This window comes from Coturnix japonica, chromosome 38 (assembly GCF_054131305.1).
Source record: "Coturnix japonica strain WE chromosome 38, WE-NBRP24, whole genome shotgun sequence".
Classification (NCBI taxonomy): domain Eukaryota; kingdom Metazoa; phylum Chordata; class Aves; order Galliformes; family Phasianidae; genus Coturnix; species Coturnix japonica.
Genome location: NC_140700.1, coordinates 5,101,724 through 5,129,182, shown reverse-complemented (window position 1 = coordinate 5,129,182; position 27,459 = coordinate 5,101,724). Strand labels below are relative to the sequence as shown.

Below are 27,459 nucleotides of genomic sequence, written 5' to 3'. Positions count from 1 at the left end.
TGAGGCTTTCAGTCCAAGCTCAAACAGCACATGAAAGCTTCAGGCACTTATTCAAATGTTCAAAAGCAAACCCAGCGCACACATACTGAGGTTTCTGGTGAGGATTAGTAACAAAGTCACATGTAAGCAAGAGATCAGCTTTATCTAAGCTGCTCCAGAATATAGTTTATATAGGCAAATGTTTCGGCTGGGTGCCCTGAGCAAAAAGGCCAGGCCTGGGAAATGCCACCAGCCCAAGGGATGGCACACGTGCCTGCAAGGACCCCCACGTGGCCTCACCATGGTCCATAGCAGCCCAATGGGAACCCTCCTGAACGGGAGCTCCCAGCACAGCCCCCATCCTTTACAAGCTCTCTTAAGTTGGATTCACTTAACAGCACACACAGAATGTCCTGGAGGAAAGGAAGTGCAAGAATCAATGTGCCTCAGTGCCTGCAAGTCCTGGGCTGCAAGATGGCAGACTGTGAACTTTTCTTCCCAGCTTCAATAAGACTCAATGGCCACAGAACACTTTTTGTTTCCTGTGTTAATTTAATCATACAAATATTCATTTATACATTAAGGAAAAAGCTTCCTTTTTCATTTCTCATTGTTGACCCCCAATGTGCTATCGTAGGACTTCTCCCGGACTCAATGAGGCAACACACCATCCTGTTCTACACATGCACTCCCCCCAGAGAGAATAGACAGGCTGCAGAACCACCCACTCACTCACACAAGAAAAGAAATGAAACACACAACAGAAACCCAGACACGGGACAGCGTGCATTCCCAACCCTGCAGGCTCCGGCTGCTCTCCAGCCCACACGGGGACAGCACTGCCCACCCCCAGCACAGCACCAATGCTCTGGGGCTCAGCTCACACCTCAGCCGTGCTCTGACTCTTCCTGGGCTCACAGAGGGTGCAAGGAGCTGCTTGTGCCCAACACAGGGATCTGACCTTAGAGAGCATAGATGGATTTTGCAGCATTGTCCCTTGTTGTAGGGGCAGCGGGTGAGGAAGGTCTCCCTCCTGCTCACGACAGATGGGTGCTCAGCAGAGGCCGGAGCTGCAGCCTCCATCACTGCACCCTCCCATACAGCCCAGCCCCACTGGGGTGATGCAGCCTCCCAATGGTTTCCTCTTATTTCTCTCAAGCCTGAGCTCTATGTGTATAACCATAACCCCCACAATGGCTCCTGTGAGCAGCAGCAATCCTGACAAAGCACACCATTGGTTTCACCTGCCTGATGTTAAAGCCTCCACCAGTTTGAATGCATCAGCCCTACAGAAATCAATACGGATCCCAGTGCCCCCCACAACACCTGAACATCAGATCTCACTCTTTAAGATCAGGAAAGCTGACAGCAAGAGCAACACAAGGGCTGGCTGTACCACTGTGCTCCAAGGAACCACAGGAGATGAAACCACCTTCAGCCTGAGAGAAACAGCTCTTATGAGAGGAAAAACCCAGAGGTAGAGCAGCCTCTAATTTCAACGTTCTCCCACTGTCACATCAAGGGTTACAGCCCAGACTCAAAGCACTGCAGCTCTGCACCATGGCTTGCAGGGATCACCCCCACTGCTGAGTGCTTACAGCTCCCCAGGGAGCAGCTGCAGTGTGAGCAGCACGAGGCTGCAGGGCTCAGCAGCACCTCAGGCCCTGCCTCCCTGCACACCCTGGAGTGAGCAGCTCCTGCCATAAGGACACCGTGGGTTGGAAACACTCGGGAGAGTATTGAGATCTGTGCTGAACAAGTTTGCCTTGTGAGTGGGAAAGCACAGGACTTCTTGGGGTGCATCATGCAAGCTTTTCTCAAGAAAAGGAAGATTCATTCTTAGCAGGAGCAGCACAGGAACACAAGCGTGGCAGCCATTCACTACACAAAGAGCAGACGTGCTCGGGAACAGAAAGCTGAAGTGGGGAGATCCGAGGCTCAAGGGTCTCCCAGCTGATGCAAGGCAAAGGCTGCAGCACCAGCTGCAGTATGACACCGAGGTCTTATTTCCTTCCCCTTCCACTCCACAGCTGACAAAGGGAGCTAATAAAGATAAGGGATCACCTCATCATCTGGGCAAACAGCAGCCTGCAGCGTTTTAGATGCTTTCAGAAGGGCAGTGGCAGTTCTGTAGATGTGATGGTCAAGTTCATGTCTTCTGAGCTCGGCACATTCACCACCTGCTTGGAAAGGAAGGATCCACTTGCCCAAGCTACGATGCAGCAATGCAAACTACTCCTTAAACTGGATGCTGAGAGAATACAACTTCAGCAGGGCAGGAAGATGTACAAGACAAGAACAAAACAATGCAGTGGCACCAAGCAATGCAGCTCTGCCTTCCATGGGCACGTTCCAGAGCAGCTCAGTCTGGGTCTGTGCCACTTCCCCAGCTCTAGCAGCTGCTGACATGGACCCGGGTCTGTCCACCAAACCACACGTGCTCCTAAAGGTCCAATCCTTCCTCTGCTGGAAGCAGAGAAGCCCCATTGCCCTCCACAAGAAGCACCTGTATGCGCTGATTGGCAGCTGCAATGCAAACTGATCCCTCACTGAAAACAAACCAAGAAGAAAACGCCACTCACACCATGCAGCAGCAAACCTGCGCTCTGCTCTGAAGGGAACCTGCACCAGAAGGACTTGGAAGAAGGTCGTGGGGTATTTGCATATCACTGTATCTTTGGCAGATGGCTCTTCTGGCCTGTGGGTTTCCTGGTAAGGCTGTGCCCCCATAGAAGGGCCCATGGGGACACAGTCCCTCAGGAACCCACCATGCCGTTCCCCCTCCCTTCACACTGGGCTTTCCAATCAATAACTCCATGAAGATACACTGGAGGAACAGCAGAGCAACCCGTATCTTTAGAGGAACAAGTCCTCCTCTAGCAACAAGCCCTGCAGAGCCCGTTGAAAAGGTGAGAGCCTCAAAGCTATCCAAGCCAGGATGGTAAAGGCAAACGAATACAAGGCGACAGAGTGGAATCCAGCTGCTGATTCTAACTCTTGCTCTACATTCAAAAATGCAAAGAATTAGCCTCTAAGCTAATGCTTCCTACCAGGAGAAAGGAATCCAAACTTACACTGTATGAGACAGATGGCAGATCCAAAACTATAAGGGCGTGACTTGCAAAGCTCTGCGACTATCATCGAGTGAATTACAGCTACGGAAAAACAGCCTCCTCTTGGCACAAGACTGATACACTTGCTTGGTTGCTCTAGGCACAGCTATTGTACATCAAGAGTTAACAAAAGGAGCATTTTGAAATGCTAACCACAACGGACAGCTCTGGATCTTTAATAAATCTGTTTCTTATTAATGTGGTCGTGCACGTGAGCACTTTGTGTGCAAGAGGAGGGGAAAGGAGCCCTCCTGTTATCCTAACCCAGACCCAGAGACCCTCTCTTCAACCGTGATGCTGAGAGCCGGTCCTCCAGCAGGGCAATGGACAGCAACACTCAACCCAGAAGGGAAAGAGAAAGACCCCAAAAGAATTAAGGAGATTAAGAAGCGGGTAAATAAAATCCAAAGATGAAATTAAAAACGCTGAGCCGGGTACGGACCCAACCTGCCATTAAAACACAAAGAAGTCACTGCATGAACCCGCAGAAGACGCCAAGCCAACAACGTCCATTGGTACCAAGCCAAGCATGGCAGTCCCACCTCAATGCACGCTGTCCCTTATCTAAAATATATCAACAGGAAAGAAACAAAATGAAACATTTGCTCAAACTACAACCGCTCCGTAGGCAGAAATTCTTTTAAAGATGGCTTTTTCATCTCATTTTCTCTTGGAAACTTCTCAAGCTACCCAACGATTCCACGTGAGAATGACTTCTGAAAAACAAAAGCACGGTGTTGGTAGAGTTTCCTCCTCACAGCATTAACCAGCACTCGCTGAACGGCAGCATTCACACACGCATACTGAGATCTTTCCTCCAGAAACAGTCTTAAGTTATTGGGCTTTTGATTTTGTTTTCTTCTTTATCCAGAAGGTGGAGGCAGAGAAGGGGGGTCCACGCTGGGTCTGTTTGCCACGTGAATCCCCCTCCTTCCCTCCCCCCCAAAGTCAGTTCTTTGTTAAATTCTCCTCTTGCCGATACCCGTTTTTTGTGTTTTAAGACTGTCCGAAGGGATAAGGACCGTGGAAACCCTGAAAGAAAGTTGGAGACAAAATCAATTTCAACAGGCAAGAAACAAAAAGCGCCGCTCAGCTTTGCCTACAAATAACAACCATCCCATCTCCCAGGGCTGCTGTATTGGATGCAACCCTTCACCCATCAGAGCAGCAGCCCCAGCTGTCCAGCCTTCCCAGGCACACAGAAAGGAGCTGCTCTCCCCTAATACACCAGCTGCCATCCACTTACCTCTTTCAGGTGTTATCTAGGCCAGCTGGCAGCCAGGCAAAATGCTCCTCGGGTGCTACAGGGCCACATACAGCAACTAATTATTGCTTCTACACCAGAGCAAGAGCCATCTGAAGATGATACCATCCTTGCAAGGCCAACAGCTGCAGCCTCACAAGTCTATTCTAAAGGTTACAGCAAACAGAGCGGCCACAGCTGATAGAAAAACCTAATTAAGAAGCAGCAGCATTTTGAAGGCCACGTTCACCCACACACACCCCTGCCCTCCTCACAGGAACAACACACATTTCTTTTTCCAAGTGAAAATCAGCCACAACATTTAAGCCAACAATTAAAAGCTTCCCAGGGAAACCACTGTCTCCTCATTCAGAGTCTGAAGTGAACAGTGAGCCTTTAACATGGCTGGCATAAAGCAGCACCAACCACACTACCTTAAGATACATTGCAAAAGCCCAAGAGCTCCACTGGCTATCTGTCACAAAGCAAGTGCTACCAGAAGCCAATTATTTTGATAAAGCTAATGAGAAAAAAAAGTGAATTCTTTAGGATGTATCAAATGGCAAAATACAAGGCAATGGTCACATCTACCAGCAGCTCTGAAAACTCAGCCCGAAGAGGATCAGCAATTAAACGGGACCTATTACAAACTAATTGGGAAACGTGGGAAAGAAAGCAGAGAGCTGGGAATTGCTGTTTGCAGGGGGAAATGTGCACAAGTGATGGGAAAACAAGCACATCTCAGCCCTAGGAGTACACTGCACTCCCAGTCTGTGTTATCGTAAGGGATAACACCCAACAGACTCCACAACAGCTCCTCTGAAAGCAGGAGCTCCCACTAACAGTCAGCACGTACAAAAATACCATCATTGCCACCAACGGGGGGAAGAGCAGAAGAGAAACTGCATTAAAATAATGTGAATTGGCACACAGAGGTGCACACAAACCAAAGGACAGGGAACAAAACCAGCATGGAAAACACCAACCCTCAACAGCCTCATGTCAGAGGGGTTCAGCTCTGGTACCTGCACAGAGAAGGCAGGATTTGCTGCTTCCAACAGCCTGCACAGAACACTCTGTTTGCAGGCAGTGACTGCAAGCTCTCACAAACCCACAGTGGTCTCTCCAGGAACCTGCTCCCTCTGCTGGGTGCTGCCTGCTGCACAGCACAGCACTTGCATTTGTCACAGGCAAAACCTTTTTTGGTTTCATTTGTGCACCCCACAAGCCAAGGCATCGCCTCATGGCATAGAACAATTAACACAATTAATTAGCACGTGATCCAGGCTGCTTCAGTCAGACAAGGGAGGAGTTCATCAGCCTCACTGGATGCAGAGGCAGCCCCAGCACAAGGTGATCAACCTTGTTTCCAGGGAAAGCCTCTGGAACTCCAAACACTACATGGTGTAGCACGTAATTTAAAGCTAAGCTATTATGCTAACAATGTGTTCATTAGAAACAGGGTTTTGCTCACCTTCAGTGTTAGATTACTGAGCACACAGAGCTTGGTGCTGCTTGCTACAGGCATCCCCAGATGAGCTCCTCTCCCCATTGCAGCAGTGCTAAGAACCTGACTGATAACAACTTCATGCAATGAATTTCATCACAAAGACAGACCCCAAAGTCTTTGGTCATGGCATTACCACAATGCAACGCTGCATTCGAGGAGCTCTTCGTTGCATTTCATTTACCTATGAGATTTATTAAGACACATGAGAACTTACAAAGAGTTAAAGGACTCATTTCTTAAAGGCAGTGTGGACTTGGTTTGAGACCTGTGAGGAAAGGAACAGCAACCTAAGGAATTTCATCCAGGTGCTCTTATGAACAGGGGAATCATTCAACTCCCTTTCCAAACAGAGCCGTGAAAAAGCAGAACCTTTTTACTTAACACCGAAATGAAACCCAGATGAAGTTAATCTGTCATAAACCATCACAACGCAGGCTTTCAAATAGCTATCTTTATTTCACCTTTGTAACTGAGTCAAGATCAATACGAGGTACACTCAGAGAGAGACAGGAGTTTGATGCACAGCTGACAAGCACTACAGGGCCAGTGGAGATGTACAGAAGGACACGAGGGCTCAGCTACATGATTAAGTTACCACGCAACAACCTTGCTCCTGTAACTTAATCAACAGCGTGCTTTTAGTCTGCAGAGATAAGAGGCAGGGAAACTGGTGGCCTGCAATGGAGCGCAGTTAAGCTAGAATTGCATTGTACCCGTTTCCCACAGGCCAAAAGCACACAGACTATTTGTTTTCATGGATGAGCTAACATGCAGCACCCAAACATGTTAGTCTTTCACCAGATAAACAAACAGGCTCATGCAACACCAATTTAACCTGCATAAGCTATGCAGCAGTGTGGCTGTCAAGGTCCAGCTCCAGTAGTTTCAAGTCCAATGTTCTCCCCTTTTTGCTCTAAATCAATTTATAGGCAGGTGTTAACTGGCCCAATTTAAACCCAGACACCAGAATAGAGGGAGCTTCTTGTCTACACGGAAATAAGCATATTTCTGAGGCATCTTCCTTACGTACAAACAGTTGGGTACCCAAACAGGATTTTTTTCCCCACTGGAAACTATCTGAAGTCATTAGAGCTACTCCAGCAACTCACTGCAGTGCCCTGCTTTGGCAGAAGCAAACTGCCAGCAGCAGCTTTTAGACTTGGAGGGGGTTAGTCAGTAAGAAAGCTTGCAGGATGGGGGAGGTTTGGTTTCCCCTCGGTATATAAAACTGCCATTTAGCACAGATCAGAGTTCAGCTGCACACAGAATGATGACGGGGGGCATAAATACAGCAGGGGAAATAAGGTGGAACTCTGAACTCCAAATATGCTTGTATCACATCAGCTTTTAAGAACAGTGTGAGCAATGAACAGATTAGCATCAGACAACTTGTAGAATGCCTTTTGTCACAGCAGTGACAATGCAGCTTGTTTTGTATGGGCAAATCATTGCAGGTCTGAACTTCTATACACAGCTTTCTGCATTACAAAGAAAGAAGCAAGACCTCAATTCACATGGGCAGGCAACTAAACTCAGCAACAGATTTATATGGTTTCTTTTCCACAGATAAGTGACAAATACAATATGAATGTCAGTATATGGCTATCCACTTCAGATCTTCGTTTAGACATTACATCTGTACATTTCTTTTCTTCGTTAAGGAATTTAACTCTAATTCCCCAGGCTCTAGAAGGCTGCATCTTGTGCTTTTAATGTAAAAGACTGTCACAAAAGAGCAGCAGTGACCTCGACAGTGTTGCTATGAGACAGGAGCGAGTAAATAGAAGGAAACTATATTAGCCTCATCTCTCTCGAGAATACAGAGAGAAAGCGATGCCAAGGAGGAGAATAAAATACCCAAGCATGGGTATATGTGGATTCTAATACAGCTCATCCCTATCCGGAGATAAGCATCCTACTCTGCACTTAAAGCACGTTTGATTCTAAGAACATGCAAAAACTCCACTGGGAAAAGATATAACAACAACATGCTTCAAGCAATGCCCTGAACACAGACCCCCATCCACCACCTTCCAGCAGTTCATTTCAGAAGGTGAGCGAGATGGACCCATGGAAGGCATCCAGCACAGCAGGAATAAAGACCACATCAGTTCCTTCCAACCTTGTCACAGGTTTCATCTTTTCTGCTTATGTTTTTCCCTAGGAAAGTTTCCTTCACTGAGCACAGCTTCCATGGCTGCTGAGAAAAGCTCTCTGAATGCTCCCACATGTACAACACTGATCCACCAGCCTCATTCAGCAGCAGATGGCACATCAGTGTCACAGAGATCCTGGCTCCACTGGGGAATTTCAGAGGACAAGTCACACCTGCTCAGCTGCACCAGAGCGAGAACTAATACAGACAAGGTCTGCAACCTTCCAGCATGTTTTACAACTGCAGCCACCAGAAACAGCCCGTTTCACCTCCAGGATTTCATGGTCTCACGCAGCTGTGTGGCTGGGGTGCTTTGTAATCTCTGCAGAGGGGAAGCCTGCACACCAACCTGAGAAATATTAAGGGCTCACATCCCTTTTAAATGAGACACAGACCTTAACTGAACCTTAACCTCCCCCTTTACTGTATCTCACCAGATGGCGTGCTGAACACGACTAGGAATTCAATCCACTATCTGGGGGCTTGAAAGCAAATAAAAATGTTAGAGGTTCCGCCCAAGCAGGCTGAGAGACAGAGCTTGTACCCAGAGATACCTGCACAGCACCTGCTGATCAGGTGGTTTAATACTTCTAACATCACTCTAGCATCCACTTCACATGAGCCTCAGCTGCTCACACTCTGCTGCTTTATAGGAAAAAAATAAAACTTTTCCTGAAGGCTTCAAATCCTTCTGGGAAGGGAGGAGGCACCAACAGTGCAAGACCTAAACCAGGGAAGGCAAGTGTGTTCACCTGACCACCTCAGATGAGACCAAGCATCCAGGATGTCAAAGCTACTGAGATCCGTGCACTACAGAGACAGTGCTGTACCACAGGTAATGCACCAACGGGAGTATGAAATCTGTGGCATAATGCTTCTTGCCTGGATAGAAACGGCACATCTGGAACAAGGCTCTGATCTCCACACCTACCTTTAATAATGGCTTCCAAACAAAAGCTAACTTGTATTATGTCACAAACAAAACACTGTGAGAGACAAAGACATCGATTAAAAAAAACAACAACAGGCCAGTGAACATCTCACACAACCCATCCTCCTTCCAGAAGTCATCAAAGAAAACAAGAAACAAGATTTATCTCAGATCTACCCCAAAACCACCCACATGCTGTGAATATAAGGAGGAACAAGAAGAGAAAGAAGGCCGCTTACCCTGTGTCTGGGGTCAGGCTATAATGACTCATCCCATAAGAGTCATGTTTGTGAACTTTGGGTTCCTAGCTAGACCAGTTCTCTTACATTTAACGAGAGGATCTTTGTAGTGCCTTACTCTCCTCCCTGGCTTTTCTCCTCTGCAGTATATCTGGCATGTGCTACAACCTCTGCATCTCAAATAGGCACAATATACTCCTATATTCTTCCTTTGAAAAGCCAAAATAATTCTACTCTGCAGCCAAGAGAGCCTGTAGATACACCCAACCTCCCGGCACTCACATCACCCTCATTTCAGTAGGAAGGGCAAGGAATCTTCCACAGGGAAGATTCTGCAATCCAATTGCCAAGTCCTGCTCTCAGAATACAGGCAAGGGGGGAGGGAAAGATTTTAACAAAGAAGTTACCTCCAGTCTAAAGCTGACCACCAAAACAGAAGAGTTCAGCCACCTAAATCAAACCTGGTATTTACACTGTGAAAGGCTCAGGCAATTCCAGCATCTCACTGCTGCATCTGTACTTCCATCCCCCTCCCCACCAAACTTTGCTGGGATACGTGCAACAAATAACAGCAGGGCAGCATTCTCCACCCAGAGCTCCTGAGGTGAAGTTTATGCAAAGAAACTTATGGATGCCTCTGCTAAGGCAGACAACAGTCCATCCATCCAGAGAACGCCACTATGAAAGCGTGCACCGCCATCCAACAAGTAACTTGTGAACAGCAGCGGCTTTCAGTCACTGTTAATCCGGGCTGTATTTGAGTTGATAGGTGAAAGGCTTTGTTAATCATTTCCAAAGCCATCCATCTCAGCTCCAGTGAGTGTAAATCCCAAAGCAGAAGCCAACAAAGCTTATTAATTGATTGATCTTTGGAGTGCAAGACACAAAAAGGATGATTGGTAGCCTGTCAAATAGCTACTCTCATGCATGCCATCAGTTAAAGAAATGCATAGCTTTGGTGCAAAGTAGGACACTACAATACGATCCACTGGTAGAGGACAGGGAGTTCATCCAGTTAGGAACTAAAGTGCTGTAGGTGAACTAACATCAGGGCTTTATTAAGTCATTCAGCAACCAAGTGTTATTGTCCTACACAGCCTGCTTAAAGTACAGTGAAGCATTTTTGAAGGATTTTTAAAATCAAAGTAGTTTGACATACGACAGTACACACCTACACATACTGGCTGCATTAACAGGTGGATTCTGAACTGTAAATAATCCTGCAATTCATTTGTCACACACAAGCAAATAAAAAGTCAAAATATCACTCAGACTCTCATAGCATCCACCAAGCAAGCTTCTGAGAGAGGTTTAAAGCAAAGATAATTTAAAAGTCACCTACAGTTATAAACAAGACAAGGACACAACCATAGTCCTCTGACTGATCACTTCTGGGAGCAAAGCACTGAGCTCTGCTGTCTCCCCACACCGGTTTAAAAAGAACACAACAGAAGTCGTCTGGTTAATCTCAAGGTTTGGAGGTGTGGTTACTTTTTGTCTTTTTAATTATGTAAAACTCAGGAACGCATCTTGAGAGATATTTTGACTTATTTGCACATGCAGCTGGAATAGGCTCCAGCTGCTGATAGTTACAGCACCCAGACAAGATTATATAAACTTTAAGAAGGACTCGAAGCAAAAATAAAAAGAAAAGGTGGATCTGGTAGAGTCTATGAGAGGCAAAAGTATTTTAATATAATATGAGGAGTTGGCAGAGTCGGACAGTCAAATTCAAAACCTTCCTTAGCAGGTCTGGCAGAAGCAGAAGGGAAGGGCTTTGCAGTTTGTAATGAAGAACTATTACATACATCACAGTCTCATCACCTACCCATTCTCCTGTTCTCCCAGGGCACCTACCTTACTGTATGTCACTACCGACAAGTTGTTCGAGTGACTGCTGGGGGAGAGATTTACAGAGTTTTGTGACAGTCCATTCTGATCTTGTTCAATTTGGTCAGGAGCAGGCCCCCACGTGTTTTTGCTGATTGTGCCTAGCTCAGAACCCCCAGGGTCTTTTAGGTTGTTTTCATCTGGTTGCCTGTTCTTCTGTGGAGAGGCGAACGGGTTAAAATTTCCTTCTACCTTGCGGTGCGGTTGTGTGTTGAACTCCGTTTCAAAGGATGACAGCTGCTGTGTTACTCCTAGAAGTCCTCCAACTTCCACGCTGAGGATCACCCAGATGACATCTGAGAAGGAAAGACACACGGGTCATTATTGGGTGGAGATTATGGAGATGGGGAGGGAAGGAGAAAAAACAGGACATGAATTCACTCCTTTATAATAGGGAAAAAAAAAAAGATTGCTGGTAAAGGCAGTTTTTTCTGTTGTTCAGCATTAAAAGGTTTGGCTCTTAAAAAACCATTTACAGCAAGAAGGGTTATTTGGAAGATAAAGAGGTTTATGACAACTTGCATTAATCTCTATTCTAGTCCCACGATGCCCCCAGTGGACACCTACCTGGACTGCTAAACCATTACACAAGTTTGCAAACTACAGGTTAGAATAAGAATGTACTTAAGTTCTTACATAATGCACGTGTCTTTTGTACACAGATAAGATTGTTTTTCTACTTGCTAATTTATTTGCACTTCATGCAAACTCTATGGCATATTCACAGAAATGCATTTCTTGACACCTATCCAAATTCAATCCTATTGCTTTTTTTCCCCCCCTCCTTTGAATGTGCTCCAGATCTGTTTTGCTGCATGGAGATAGAAAAGTAAGAACAACAGCAATACTTAATCTCAATTGATCTCATACCAGGACCTTAAGCAACACCTAACTCAGGTTCCAGCTTTTACACACTGCTGGCCTATAAGGGGCCCTTCTGTCACCACCAGTGTGGGAGACAGCAGGTACTTCTGTGCAGTTTTACCACTACCACTCCACAAACAGCTTTCATGCACTGAAACTGTCCTTCCAGTTACTCACCACGAGCAAGGCAGCTCGTAAGCTTGCATTCTGTTAACCCAGTTAATGACAATGAGATACCACCCTCCACAAGCCAAGCTGCTCAAACAGTGCAGCAGTTCCCACACAGCACTTCTAGCTCCCCCTGCTGCAGGCCTGACCAAAACCCAGCAGGTACAACAGCCCTTGGTCTCACCTTCCTGCTGGATCTGAGCTCAGGAAATAAGCACTAAGCAGAGGAAGGGCAGCTCTGATTCTAAGCTCACTCGCCAACAAGATTTTAATTAGGTGGCTTTCTTTCAAAGTGTGGAATTTAAAGAAATTTAGTGAGATCTTAAGCTGTTTGTTGGCATGCCTTGGATTAATAAACACACAGGCTGGTGGCAGGCAATGCAAGTTGGACAGGCCTTTCTACCTTTCGACCTAATTTATGCACACATTTCAAGGACAGGTTACATCCACTTGCAACACAGCAGAGCCTCGCTCCTGCTGACAATTCTGCCACAGAAGTGGAGCAAAGAGTTATTTCTGACTCCCAGTGCTAACATCTCTCACTCAGAACTACTTGGGACACTCCCAACTGCCAAAACAGACACAAAGCTGTTCTCAGTATAAACTACAGCTGGCTAAAAATGACTAAAAGACTCCAAATGAATGAAGGTGCTGGTGGCTCAGCACGAGGCATTGCACAAAATGACCAAAAAGTGATTTTTTAAGCACAGAAAACCAGTTCACGGTGAATGCACCAAATTTATCTATTAAAACTTTTCCAAAACTTGGGTTTATACTATTCAGATTTTATGTCTGTGTGTAGTTTGTGATGATCAGCACTGAAAAACTTGAAAGAATTCTGACAGGGTAAGAATCTCAAGGAGAACTGTACAGGTTCCTTTACTTCTAAGAGCTTTGTGTAATCTGCAATTCATTCCAGTGTTTAGAAAACAGTCCTGTGCTGACCAGGACAACAAGGCAGCTTGCTCGATGTTTTCTCTGATTTCTATATTTAGGCTCAGAGCTGGCAGACCTCTCTACCTTTCTGCTTTTAGTCAAAGCACACTGAAGGCAAGGCAAGCTTTCTGCCTTTCAGATCTAACTGCAGTGAGCACTGCCCACCAGACCAGCAGAGCACAACGTTTACAAGATGGAAATCAAGTTCAGTCCACAACTGTTAGTTTGGTTCTCATATCTTTGCACAGCACGGCGTCGTGCCAACAGCAATAACAATAAATCACACAAAGATCATCGCTTTGTTATCTGAGTAGTGTCTGCAGGGGAGGCAGGAGCATCCTTTCAGTGTATAATGGGAATATCATGAAGAAATGCCACAAAAGGGATCACTCACCTCCATAATACAGTCCTGTGGCAGTGCACATTCGCCACTGTCCCTGATACATTCCTGCTGTGCTGGGGCTGCACATCTGAACGCTGACATCCGCAATCTCCTGGGGCTCCAGAGACCTGACCATTACCATGTTTACATGGCCAAACTGGTCTCCCCCAACGTACTTCAGACAAACTCCTGGAGGCCATACCTCCGTCCCTGGGATTAAGAAGAAGAAAAAAAATTAGCGACAGTGCAGCAGGAAAAGGTGCTGTGTCCATTTTTATGGGTCTGGATGAAACACTCATTAAACAGCTGTGCAACTGTCAAACAGTTAAAGGAATCCCAAGACATATTTATCACAGCTGGCAGTGGATGCAGAAGAATACAGTCTTTAGATAAGGTTTAACTGGTCCACTTTGTGACCAGCAGGCAAAATCACATCTGTATTGATATAATCTCTAGCTCTTCTTTATGCAGGAGAATCCTCAAAGTCACAGCGCAACAGCTGCAAAAGGAAAAACCCATAACTGACATTCACTTTATATTACAGGCAAAGAGTTGAGACATCATTTTTCTTGTGCTCATTTCTACCTTTCTATGTGTAACTCCTGAGGTTTTCAACATCAAAATATACGTTATTAACTGAAAGTGCTGGAAGCATTTTCTTCCAGGCATTTGCTCCTTCCTCAGGCTGTTAAGTCTCGAGAGGAACTCATACTCTGAATTATAATCGAAGAGCTGGTAGTGTTTTTTTAAAGGGATTTGTACCCATTCATGCACGAGCTCTTCTCTCAGCCTTCCATAACGGTGCTAAATTGCAAGCATGTGATTTATTTGTAGAGAGCCCGAAACAGTTAACTGAAGGAACCACCAAGAAGATTGGAACCATTCTGAGTCTATTCTGAGGCCAGAGTGGTGGATGCTGATCTGACCTCAGGTTACCTCCAGGAGCACCCTGCAAAGGATGCAGAACAGCTTGTCTGCTAATTTAATCCCTGAGGATGCTTCAGTGAAGACATGGCAAGGAATGGCTTTTTAGCAGAATCCTTATTTATGGAAGCTCTCAATCTAGCAAGGAAATAAAGATGTGAACTAATAACATTGGATATTCAGAGTGGAGAACACACTGCTCAGCCTTTCCTCATACAGGAGATGCTCCATACCCTTTGAACATCTTTGTCGCCCTCCACTGGGCTCTTTTTAGGAGATTCCAATGTTTTTTAGAACTGAGGAGCCCAGAACTAGACACAGTGCTCCAGATGCTTTGGACAACAAAGCACCCCAGGCCTTCTTAGCCACAAGAGCACCCTGCTCCTCCCCTGCAGGGCAGTCCCTGACCTGTACTCATACATCCAGTTATTCCTCCCCAGGTGCAAGACTCCACACTTGTCCTTGTGGAACCTCATCACGTTCCTCTCTGCCCAACCCTCCAGTCCACCCAGGTCTCACTGAATGGCAGCACAGCCTTCTGATGTGCCAGCCACTCCTCCCAGCTCTGCATCATCAGCAAACTTGCTGAGGGTGGACTCTAACCCTTCATCCAGGTCACAGATGAAGATGATTATGTCATTCTATTTCAGTACACTCATCTGTCAGGAGATGATGAATTGCAGTAACTGTCCTGCATGCAGAGCCAGCAGCAGCTGGGGGTAGAGTTGGGAGAAGAAATAAATCTTAAATCCTGCTGGTCTTTTAGCACTGCTTCTATTATACAGCCTGGTCTTTGAGCAGACAAGCCAAGCATTACCCTGGAAGATATCAGAGCAGGGCATTGGTTTTTAATAGCACAAAAACCTGACTGAATGTGGCTTCTTGCTTGCATGCCTAAATTTGACAGCCTCCCAGAGCTGTGCTTGTCATACCCATGAGACACCGAGTGCTTGGGTGACACATGCCTCAGGTATTTCTTGTTCTAGGACTGAAGTCATTTAATCAAGGGCTCCTGTAGAGCTGTTAAAAACCTTGGCTTTACTTCAGTTATCTACCTAACAAGCAGATATTATCTAGGAACACCATAGTCTTTTGATATTATATCTTAATTAAACCTTAAAATGGTTTTAATATGCTTTGGTTCTGCCTAAACTGTAGTCACAACACAGTGTGTGGAGGTGCATTTAACTAAAACATGCCTCAACAGCACGGTTTGAACAAGACTTGGCCTCCAGCACCAGGCTTCGAGCACAGATGTACTTTTAACAAGTTGGGCTTTAACCCACACAGAAGCCAAAACAAATTTTGGCCTCGCCAGGAGCTCGTGAGTCAAGATGAACTTCTTTTCCCCATTGCAGCAGCCCCGTGGATTTCAGAAGGTCAAACACACCACAAACAATCAAAAACAGCTTGAACAAGGGTGTTAAATTAAGGCTGAATTTGCATTCAGGAAAGAATACGTGAGAGGAACAAAAGAAGGAGGAGTCTAAAAGGAGCTACATATGGGGCTCAGTCATAACTCAGACAATTTAAGATACTAACAGTGGAGAAACAAGATCTGTCAAGCTATCTACATTTTAAGACTTGTTTGAGACAGTTATGAAAGTTTTCCAGTTAGATTTGCACATTACTGGAGTTTAAGCAAGCTCTGTTTGTTACCCTCCTATTTTACTAAGTAAAAAAAAAAGGCAGAAAAAATGAATTGAAATAATTTTCTTCCTAGAATATGGTGCTTATAAATCAGTGCTCTCACATGCACCCTGCTCACCTCCAATATCCTTAGATTTTTAATAGGATTTTAGTCTTTGTTACACTTCAGCATTTAACACAAACAGCACTGAGCACTGCAGTCACTTCCAAGACACTTGCACAGCTGTCTGTTACTCATGATGATTCATGGTATTACACCTTGTTGTGCTATCATTCTTCACAAAAGTGCAAGCAGGTCAATTAAATTCAGACACACGGGTTAAACATTCATGCAACATCCTGTCATTGCAACAGTCAAAGACATGGTATTCCCCTTTGCATCCTCAGATCTGACTGTATCCCTAAAGATTAAGTGCTGTGTTTTGCCTATTCTCACTACATGACCTCACTGCATGAGGCATCTATTGACCTGAAGGTGGATTCCATTTGTCAAGTGAACATGAGGCTAACTAAGGATTCACAACCTATTTTCAGATTTAACTTCCATTACAAAAACAAGAGAAGTACCTCATTTTCTATTTATATGCCTCTTCCTCCAAGAGTTTCCTAGAGCTTTTGTTTCTGTGATGACAGGAGGAAGAACAACTCCACATCTAGCCACAAAACGTAAGAGCTGACGTAGGAAGGGGAATGCAGAGAGGTCAGCAGGCGACCTCCTTCAGCAGCAGTGGCTCCCAAGGTAGATTCATGTGGCCCTACTGCCTTAAGCAGCATCTCCCCCATTAGACCTGCCACCCTATCACATAATGCACATTACACAGGTTTTGCTCCAGATAGACTTACCTGTGTTTTGTATCCTCCATGTTTTTGTAAACTGGGTGTCAGGAGGGATGGACTCTCCCTCACCTATGGTGACATCTTCAACAAAGGACATGGAGGGTACGTTGATGTTTGGACTCTCAAAATCATAATAGGCTCCAATGGCGGCTTGTAGATTCCTAGAAAGCAAAAAGCAGCTTATAATCTTAAGCACAGGAGGGTCAGGTTCTGACAATTAAGTACAGATATTATCCAGATTATATTAGCTCTGCTGCTTGCATTTTCCTAAAGCTCCCATCACCATCATACACGGAATTTCCAAGCTATCAGAAATCAACACACAGCATTTTACTCTCTGTGGACAATACTTCGGGCCTCATTCTCATTTTCTTAAGAGTCTGTAAGGCCTTTGAGCTGTTAGCTCTCTCTCGAGACCTGACAATAAGCTGAAATGACAGTGAGGTTAAGCGTTGTACACAGTGTGTAAACAGAGCTGCTTCTTTACCGGCCTTGTTTCCTTGGCTAACTTCAAGAAGGCTCAAATTTGGTGTAAAAGGTCCAAAAGACCAAAGAATGGACACACACTGCTAATTCTGAAGGCTAAAGAGAATCAGTAGCTATGGATCATAACTCAGGCTTTGCTACTCTTGGAACAGGCAGTCATAAGAGCTATGAGCACTCTAAGACTATTTATTAATCATTAGGAGTCTCTGGATAGCCAGGGCTCAAAGGAACTCAGAGATCATTGAGACAAGCTTTTATTCCTCCTGAATAAAAACAAATGACACTGGAAGCCTGTGATGCATTACAGACACTCAGAAAGCCACAAACTCTATTGATTCATGGTCACGGTGTGGCTGAAACTCCAACGATAATTAATCTGAAAAGAGGAACAGTCAAACAGGAAGAGGATCCGTGAGTCTCAGCTGCCATTCCACGATATGCTACTGTGCCATTATGTGTTTTGGCAAGGCATGTAATTCCTCTGTTTACGCATGTCTGGGAGGTTGTGGCCCTAATTTACATGTTGTGAGTAAGTGCTGTGAGAATGGAGATGAGTAAAAATCCCTCCAGAAGCAATGGGCAAAGCAATGGGCAAAGCAACCGCTTCTTTATTCATCATCTCAGAGCTACTCTGCTTTTTAAAGCGAGACATGAAAACCTTCCAGGATCAGGAATCAGCACCTAAAACAAAAGGCACCAGGAGGAGCTGCAGTAGATGGGAACGGCCATTTATTGTGTGTTAGTGCTGGTTGGCGGGGTGTCATGTGTCCAAATCAAAGCCAGAAAGCCAAGGCGAAAACAAGGAAAACATTTGCAGCGTGACCCTGAGAAAAAGCAAACAGAGGGTTTGTTGGACTGGCTGCCAGCTGGAAAGAGCCTTGAAACGGTGAGCAAAGAAACTGCCTCCTGTTCAATTCCTACAGCATTCAAGGAAGAAACCAAAGTAATAACCAGACATGGAGTAAAACCAGAAGTGCATGGGAGAGAAGCATCACTGATTGCTGCTCACATGGGACCCAGAGCTGTAGGACTCCCACATTTACAACTCTTTCAGTTGTAGTGCTGATTTCAGACCAGCAGTGATTATTCAGCCCGAGGCATTTTCTACTTAGGAGTGTCGGGGCTATATTTAAACAGACAGCTCAGCCCCATGCAGCAGGAAGGGCGCCTGCCACATTAGCCAATAAATAAAGACAAATGCTCCGTTTTCCATCACTGACCGCCTGTTGCTGATACACCACACCAGATTTACATAACTTGCACAAGGGCTGTGCCTGGAGACTCCTGTTCAATCAAGCAGCTATTGCTACAGCCTCAGATTTCACTTTGATTTCTTCCTGCATTATAGCAATCCAAGGCAAAAGGTATTGTAAGAACGATACAGGACAGCAATACAGCTCTTTCTCTTCCTGATCCACTCAGACACACCGTAGTGCATGCTATGGGTGCTGGAATCAGGAGAAATGACGTTTTCCTGACATTAAGAAAGAGAAAATAAAAGTTCCAAGAGGCAGATTGCTGCTGTAACCCATGGTAAGGCAGCCTGCGCTGTGTTTTGTTTGCTTGGCTGTAAATATGCTTCAAAGGTAGTGGGCTATTTGTGCACATAGGCTCCCTGCCAACTTTCTTCCCCTCCCTGTGTCATATTTCATTGCTTGCTTTGCCATTGGGAAACAGCTCTGCAGCACACAGCTTTCTACTCAAGAACAGCACATGCTGAAGAACAGATTTGCCACCCTTCTGTGACCACATCTCACAAAGGCACCTCCCTGCTCCCACTATTTTGACCAGTGGGTTTGGTTTGGGGGGCAGCACTTGGGTGTGTTCCAATACACAATGGCCCCTCAGCTGGAGAACTAAAAGGAAGCTTCCAGAAACCAAAGAGAAATCGAAAGTAGCAAGAACCAAAGTCAGGATGACAAAGCAAATCTGATGGAAGTTCAAGTTCTCCAGCACAAGCAGCTCAAAGAGAAAACCACTGAGCACCATGTTGCTGCAGCAGGTACTCACAGTGCTCACATTCTAACCATTCTCTGCTTACACAACCAGCAAAGACAGCAATGTCTCACTGCCAGCTTTGTTTCTGCTCTTTCCAAGCAAGACAACTCAGGTATCAGTGTGAATGCAGCCCTTTGCTTGAGGGCCACGTCCAGAGGTCACAGCTGCAGAACGCTCAGCCTGATTACTCACCCATCCTGCAGACTGAGCACGGTTTGAAGGACTGGATGATGCTGCCTTTCTACTGTAAGCACAATATTTGTGGACTTCATAAAGAAAGGAGACTTTGAGGTCACAGACACGAGTCCCTGATGTTTGCCTATATATATCTGCTGTTATTATTAGGTCTTTACCCTCGTGCCCCAGATATAACTGCAGAGCACCAACTGCAGATCCTCCCGGGATGGGAATGAGGAGTTAAAACTAAGAGGAAGGGGTTATCATTTGAAAGCTTCTGCTCACACATCAATGCCAGCCTGGTTTCGCTCCCAGGTGTGACTTGCACCACACTTACCCCTCTGCTCCCTGCCATGTGATACCAATTACTATTATAAACCAAACAACTTTGGAACTGTAAGATGAACGTGCCCAACCCAGCCGTGCAATTTACATGGCTGATCCATCCTAATGACAGGGATGGCCATACTTCTGTCTCACTCACAGCACAGCCCTCCAGGTGCCATGCTCTCCCCAATGAAGCAATTTGGCCCTTCCAGGAGGGCAGCAGGACTCGGCCGGGCTCACAGAGCAGGTCTGGCAGGGTTCAGCCTCAGCCTCCTGCAATCAGAAATCACGCAGCAACAACGTGAGCCTCCTTAGAGCCAAAGCAGAGCTCTGGTTCAAGTCCCGAGAGCGAGATTTTGGAAAGAGGGAGGTGAGAAAGCAGCAAACAAAGACTGGAGCTTCATGTCATCAACCAAACCCACTCCAGCTCCGGGTACCACGCTCCTTCCTCTCCAAACGCATCACACGTCTCAGGTACAAGTGCGCTCCCAGCAAGGTGCTGCCCACACAACGGGAGAAATGGGTCCTTTTCAATCCATTCTTCTCCTCCACCGTTTGGTTTCAGGCCTCGGGAGCTAAATTACAGCAGAAGTTAAAACCTTCCCTGCTAATAGCTCTGGAGATGTCCCTTAACAACTCTTAAGTGTTTGCGAACAGGCGGGTTTATCTCCAGCCATTCTCTGCCTTCCCCGTGTTTCTTCCAGACAGCCCTTTGTTATGTTAAACCAATATATTTAGACAGTAATTACTCCCAATTAACTAGGTCACCGCGCAGAATTCAAAAAGAAAAGGAACTCTTCCAAATCAATTCACCAAGCAGAGCACCCTTCATCCAACCTAATGGTTGTGCAAGGGAGGAGCAATATACGGGTAATTGGAAATGATTCTTTTTGCTTTTAATTGAATCCGATTCCTCAAGACGAGAAGGAAGAAGCGTGGCACTGAGACTCACATCGGCCTCGAGCAAAGCAGAGCAGGGAGTTGTATTTGGGTTTGGTTTTCAACCCAGCAGCTGAGGGATGTGAGCTACGGGAAAACATCCCTGTAACATGAAGGCACAAGAATTACACTCCAAGTAACAGTTACAGTAGAAAGAAACGACTCGATGGTTAAAATGTTAACGGTGTTATAGGGATCTTTGACAAATGGATGTGGTTGCAGATGGCTGCAACAAAGTGAACACCAGGTTCTATTTCTCTCCCTCTGAGCAGCTCCCAATTCAAAGCCAGGCATTTGTTGTGAGCACTGCACGGCCTCAGCACTCACATATGGCACAATGTGCCCAAAGCTCAGGGGTTATCACCCAGAAAGATGTGACACAAGGGCTAAGCGATAGAGCACAGTGACATCCCAGCACCACACAGCTCTGTGTAGGCGGCTCTGTATCTTTCCATAACTGAACTCTCAAAGTCGACAGCTCCTGCTCTCGTTGCCTAAATGCAATATGCAGCGCAGCACCATGATACCCAATGAGGCATCTGTGCTTCAAACCAAACATGCAGGAGAAGGGATGCAACAGATGGATCGTTCCTTGCTCCTCAATCATGGAACTTCTTTGCAGGTACAGGTGGAAGAGACTAAAAACTGGAAATGCTTAGCTTCCAATAACACCGCTTCTGAAAGCCACATTTGTATATCCATTATCTTCAGTCTTTATCTCTCCTACACTAAACCATGAAGCTGAGAAACTAAGCTGTTAGACTACCCAAAAGGAGGGAAGCTGAAAGCTCTGAACTGAACTCACATAGCTATAGAGGGAAGAAAAAGGCAGCTATTAGAGCCAGCTAATTCAGAGCTTACGCATTTCCCTTATATGAAGCCACAGAAAAACATTTCACTGTTTCAGCTGAAAACAGCCAGTTCCAAAATGTCCACAGAAACCTGCCGTGACCAGAAGCTGCACAGTGCAGAGATAGCACAAGGAGAAGCAGAGAGGCACAAGGAGGCACACCCTTGTCAGGACTCTCCCAGCAGTCACTTCCCCTTATCAGGCTTTGAGATACAAACACAACCCAGCCGTTATCGCAGTCCCGGCTCCCAGCTGGGCTCTGCACCTCGCCTGACAGCCCCAAGCAGCCTCAGTGACTGAATCAATGCTATGGGGCAGCTCTAAGCCCCCACCCCCAGCAGCTGAACCCCTTAAAGCAGGAGGTCGGGAGCTTCCAGTCTGGGGTGAAACCTTTGGGAATGTCCCAGCAGAAGCTGCTCTCTGAAAGTGAGCAGGAGATTCTGTAACTGCTGATTCCTCAGCATAAACTATGTCACCAATCTATAATTGTCTGCACTAAAGGGGGATTAAGATACAGAAACTGGCTGAGAACAAGTTCAGACAAGTAAAGCAGCCCAGCTGGCCGGACGTTGTATTGTACCCAGCTCCTGCAGTTGTCTGATTGCAGCTCCATCCTGTAACTAGGTGCACAGCACAGCTCCATTGCAGCACAGTCTGCAGTTAAACACCATTTGAGGTCCACTTTTAGCTCAAAACAGTCCTGGAAAGAAGAGTTGTTAGGTCTGTTCCTGTAAGGACAGCAGAGTCCATCTGTTGTTTTGTGGTCAGAACACCACGGAGTTTAAACCTCCACCTTTCCTCTTCCTTAACACTTCATCAAAAGCCAAATGAACTTTTCAACCAGGTGCTTCACACTTCTCACTGCACTCCCTTCAGCTGGCCTCCACCTGCAAGCATTAATCAGACTAGTGGATTAAAACTTCAAACACGTGTTAAGTACAGAGGTGCATCAAGAACAGAAGACTCCTTGTTTTCCTCCTTAATCACCTGATATAGGGAGCCCATCACCTCCCCAACAGGTGCCCAGAGCAGCACTAACCTGAATTAGTTCCCAGGACTGCAGACCAAACACAGAGAGCCCTGCTGCAATCAATACAAGCAGCCTTTGGAACAGCCATCTGATCAAAGGTTTGTTGGTGCAGGGCAGATGCAGTGATGGATGCACATCCCACCTCATGTCCTGACAGTGCTGACAAGCTGCAGGGCAGTCCAGCTTTACACATCCTTACAATTGCTTCATCCATGGTCTCATCCCACAGATTTTGGGAACGTAACTATTTGAAGGCTCAAATAAAATGATGACTGCATATACTGTACCAGCAAGCACACTAAAAGCTGGCTACATGAAGCTGGGAGGAGCTGGGGAGCTTTGGGCAACACCTGGTGACCTGCTTCTACCTGAGCTGGAGCTTTTCAAACCCGAGCTCTTCTTGCCACGTGCCTGGAGGTCTCAGCAAAGCAGAGCAATGTTAACAACCTGAATGCAGGTGTTCATCAAATAGAAAAGCAGAGCCTGGATATGAAGAGCAGGGGTACTATGGGGCCGCTCATTGTGGGAAACAGCCCATACAAATGGCTTCTGATGATGGATTTTTATGTGAAATTATGGCCCAGTGTTTCACCCAGGTGTACTCTGAGGATCTGAGTAGCTCCTATACTCCAGCACTCCATCCCAGTGATCACACATGCTTCCATCCACAGATCTGAGTTGTGCTGAGGTAGGATCCTAATATCTTTACTGGAAAGCAGAAGGACCCCAAGTCAGACCAAAAGCAATTACAGACTCCTTCCTAGCTCAAACATGCCCTGGGACTTACAGTCAATCACAGCCATTTCTGAGCAACATAGGTGGCTCATTCAACACAGAGCATCCAAAGCAGCCAGCACAGGGGGATAAAAACAGCAATTTAAGGCAATCTTAGTCTTGTTAGAAGTCAATATTCAGCCTTTTCTCTGCAGTCAACAGAACACAGATTAGAGCTCTGTATTATCCACCAAACCACAGAAATACGACAGCAGATGAAACCAGCCTGTAGCTGCAAATAAAGACAAGATAAAGGAGACCTCTAGAAGAGACCCACCTTAAAGAAGGCCCCGAGGAGACTTCTGCCACCAGGAGCCAGATCGAAATAGATGAGCTGCACAGAGGACGTTCAACCCAGCACCACCAGATACTCCAACCCAAATTAATTGATTTCCCCATGGAATTGAAGAAACCAACCACACACAAAAAGCTTCCTCTGCTCCTACACTCACATCATTCCTTAGTGCCAATGAACAACCAGGGCTATGCTGCCATTTAAGAACACTTCCAACTACCCACAGACCTAATTCTGCTCCTGCATTAAAAGCCTTGAGCAGGTATCCCAGCACAGATACACTCAGTGCCTGACACGAAACAAGCTCAGATGTGAAGGAAACAACTTCCCAAGAGGAGTTTGTGATGTAGAAGAGGCAGCCACGCTGAGCAGGACAGGCTCAGACAGGTTCCCAGCACTGCGGGGAGCTGCACTCAGCACCTACAGCTTCACCCCAGCACACAGCACTGCTGGGATCCTACTGTGTGCCCGCAGGGGGATGGAGCTGCTGCTGCAGGCAGGGTGGGTTCTCATCCCAGATGGAATGGCAGCAAAACACCCTCAGCCTCCGTTCTCCTCCTGAAGATGGAATAACTTCGGCGTCAAAGCATCTGTTGGAAAAGTTCACTTTTAGTTTTAAACCAAGAGCCAAAGTTCAACCTTTCACCCAAACTGCAGGACTTTGAACGGCAAACAGTGACAACAGGCAGAAGAAGCTGCACCCATCAGAGGGTCCTGGAAGATATAAAGGGTACAAAGACACGTAGTCAGAGCAGCCCACAGTCAGAATCCAGGGTGTGATTCCAAAGAGGTGCAGCTCTAGGAAAGTGTTTAATAAACAACAGGGAAAAAAGGCAACTCCAAGCATTTAACCTGTCTGTCTTGAAGATCAAAGAGCACACTCAGATGCATGCGTTCACCTGGAGCATTTCTGCAGCACTGCCAATAAAATGAGCTGGCAGTTTCTTTGCACTGTCCCAAACCTGATAAATACCTGGGGAGCACATTGAGTGACTCCAGCTGGGCACACTTTTAAAGGCTCTTCTGTGTTTCTTCACCATCTCTGTACCATTCTTTTGCTAGAATGAGCTGAGAAAAGCAGAGTTACAATAAGCCACCCCTCCCAGCAGCGCTGCTGATCTGCTTTAGGTGTTAAATACAATTCCTAATGAATAGGCTGGAAATATCATTTCAGAACACGCTGCAGCTCAGGTTACACACAGCATCATCTCAGAGGCCCACCACAAGGAAGTAGCTTCAGGCCTGTATGGTTATCAAAGAGCAAAGCCACATCTGGGAACAAATGCTTTGTTTTTAACGAGCCCCTATAAAACATAGCCAGTAAGGAGAGCTCAGCCACCAAACAAGTGCCCTTAGCTCTAACTGTGCCCTCCTCACCATTTCCTGCACACCAGCATGAATTCTGACACAGGGAATGAGGAAATAGCACTGAAGTGCTGCAGCCTGGGTAAAAAAAGGGGATTTAATGGTGATAAGAAGAATCTGACCCTCAATTCTACACCAAGAAATCTCCTATTGTGCCACTGCCTAACATCAGTGGGCAGTGTGGATTACAGCACTAAGTGCACGGTGGGCTTTAACACAACAAAGGGAAGGTGCTTCCAGAATAGGGAAACTTGGCTTGGTTGAAGCTTTTAGCAACAGGATTGGGGTATTCAGACCCACATTGGAGTGAGGTGGGAGCTGGGAATGGGCCAGAAGCTGCCCAGCACCCAGCATCATCCTGGCACAGACACCCGAAGAGAACCAGCAGCACCTGTCAGCATGGCTAACCCCAGCATGGGCTGCTGTATACATTACACCAAGTTCAAAGATTGCCTTTTTTTATATACACACCCCTCCCCCCATCCAACAGGGCTAATTAACTAATCCTAATTAAAAAACCCTGCGATGCTATCAAATTTGTAGCTGCTGAAGTTGTGAAATCCAAGTCGTTTCGATCCATCCCTGGAGGTGCTGAGGAAATACTGAGATGTGGCACCGAGGGACGTGGTTCAATGGGCAAACATGGGTTGGACCAAGTGGTTTTGGAGGCCTTTTCTAAACCCTGATATTCCATGATTCTTCAACTGTAACTCCAACGTGTAATGTTTAACAATAGGGCTATGGGGTTATATGTGAGCTACTGTTACTTTACTCCTACAGGAGAACAATGCCCAACACCGTGGTTATACACAGTAACCCCAATAGTAACTAACTTCTGCTCCAGCATCACAGAAGAGCAAAACCAAAAGCCCCAAGTCACATTGCAAAGCACAGGCAGCATTATTTAGCATTATTCATATTCTCAAGACTATATGAATGAGATAGAAAAGCATTTCCTGCCCCACATCCCTCCTCCAAAGCAAACTCCAGCTCTCCACTAGAGAAGAGGCCTCATTTGCCATCACAGCTTGTAATGCACACGGTATTATCTGTTATTTCTTTACTCCCTCTGCAGATTTGCAATATTTAATACAGGGCTGCAGGAAGAAAGAGGTGAAAAGAAAAAGTCGACCACTTTATCACGTCGCTGTTTATCAGCTCAGCAACTCCACACAAGTTTTGTTCTGCTCCCAACTGTTGATATCCAGACTTTCAGCACAGACTCCCACTTTCAGACTGGAAGTTTCTGGAGTTCATTTCGTGCTGTTAATGGCTGAGCAGAGCTCCCTCGGTATCTCCTGTTAATAATTGCTGGAACACAACGCACTGCACTTCCCTGCATCCTTTGCAGGGCCGGGATGTAAACAACAAGAAGGGCACTAACCCAAATGCGATCCAGCTCACCAGGAAAGCAACCAGAGACGGGTTTAAAGGTGCAAGCAGCAATAAGGAGGCGAAGCCCACAGCTGGGGCAGCAGCAACACCACGCTGCTCTTTGAAAGCCGGGCTTCCCACACCACTCTCACTCCTGCTTTGTGTTTCTCACATTTCCCCCCAACCCTCACTTCTGCTTTCCCACTTGGAGCCTTCACAACGAAGTCAAAGCAGACACCGAGGCTGCGGAGCGCCCCCAAACAACGCCTTCCCCAAACAACTTTCACACAGCACCTTTCCAACCCCTTCCCTCCACTCTCAGCCCATTTTAACAACCCCACGCAGCCTTCCCTCCCCATACCCCAATAGGGCCCATTAGGAGCCCCCCATACCCCAATAGGGCCCATTAGGAGCCCCCCATACCCCAATAGGGCCCATTAGGAGCCCCCCATATCCCTTACGAGCCACTTTAACAACCCCCAGCCCTGCACAGCGGGATGGCGATGGTGGCAGCCGGGCCCACAGCGGGGCCTACATCCCACACCGCCCCCAGGCCTGTCCCGGTTCCCTTCAGCCCCACGGCCTCAACCCCCCCCAAGGCCGAGGCCTCTTGGAGCAGCTGGGCCTCACCCCCCAGCCCCATAGACCCCCATATCGCCCCCATGTCCCCCCATAGCCCCATATTCCCCTATAGCCCCCATAGCCCCGCACCAGTTGGTCATATCGAGGAAGAAGGCGCAGCCCGCCGGGCTGAGCTGGAAGCCGAGGAGCCGCTGGAACTCTCCGATCAGCACGTCCTTGTCGGTAGTCCCCAAACAGCTGAACTTCTGCATCAGCTCCGCGTCCAGATCCACGTCCATCCCCTCCATGGCGATTCGGGCCCCGCCGCCCCGGGCTCGGCCCCGCAGCTCAGCGCCGCATGGGGCCAAGGGGGAGACGGGCTGGGGGGGGCGGGGGGAGGGGACACACGGGAGAGGAGGGGGCGCGGGCGACGCTCGGGCGCGAGCAGCACGGCGCATGCGC

At 46.7% G+C, this 27,459-nt stretch overlaps 1 protein-coding gene and 1 long non-coding RNA gene across 5 annotated transcripts; both read right to left on the bottom strand.

Annotated features, from left to right (window-relative positions):
• Positions 1-511: 511 nt before the first annotated feature.
• Positions 512-27,459, bottom strand: ILRUN (inflammation and lipid regulator with UBA-like and NBR1-like domains). Of its 4 annotated transcripts, none has more exons than XM_015885166.3 (5): positions 27,148-27,459; positions 16,828-16,982; positions 13,423-13,620; positions 11,028-11,356; positions 512-4,124 (listed from the first exon to the last, which is right to left on the bottom strand). In XM_015885166.3, exons 1-5 carry the CDS (start codon positions 27,453-27,455, stop codon positions 4,089-4,091), a joined length of 1,026 nt encoding a protein of 341 aa, XP_015740652.2. In that variant the 5' UTR covers positions 27,456-27,459; the 3' UTR covers positions 512-4,088. The 4 variants fall into 4 exon arrangements, with proteins under 4 accessions (XP_015740652.2, XP_032305136.1, XP_085383373.1 ...); XM_032449245.2 differs by having other exon boundaries at positions 11,253-11,356; XM_085527247.1 differs by lacking the exon at positions 27,148-27,459 and adding an exon at positions 23,680-24,280.
• Positions 20,681-21,683, bottom strand: LOC146754808 (uncharacterized). Its single transcript, XR_014938806.1, has 2 exons — positions 21,554-21,683; positions 20,681-20,851 (listed from the first exon to the last, which is right to left on the bottom strand). It is a non-coding gene; the product is annotated as an uncharacterized LOC146754808 (long non-coding RNA).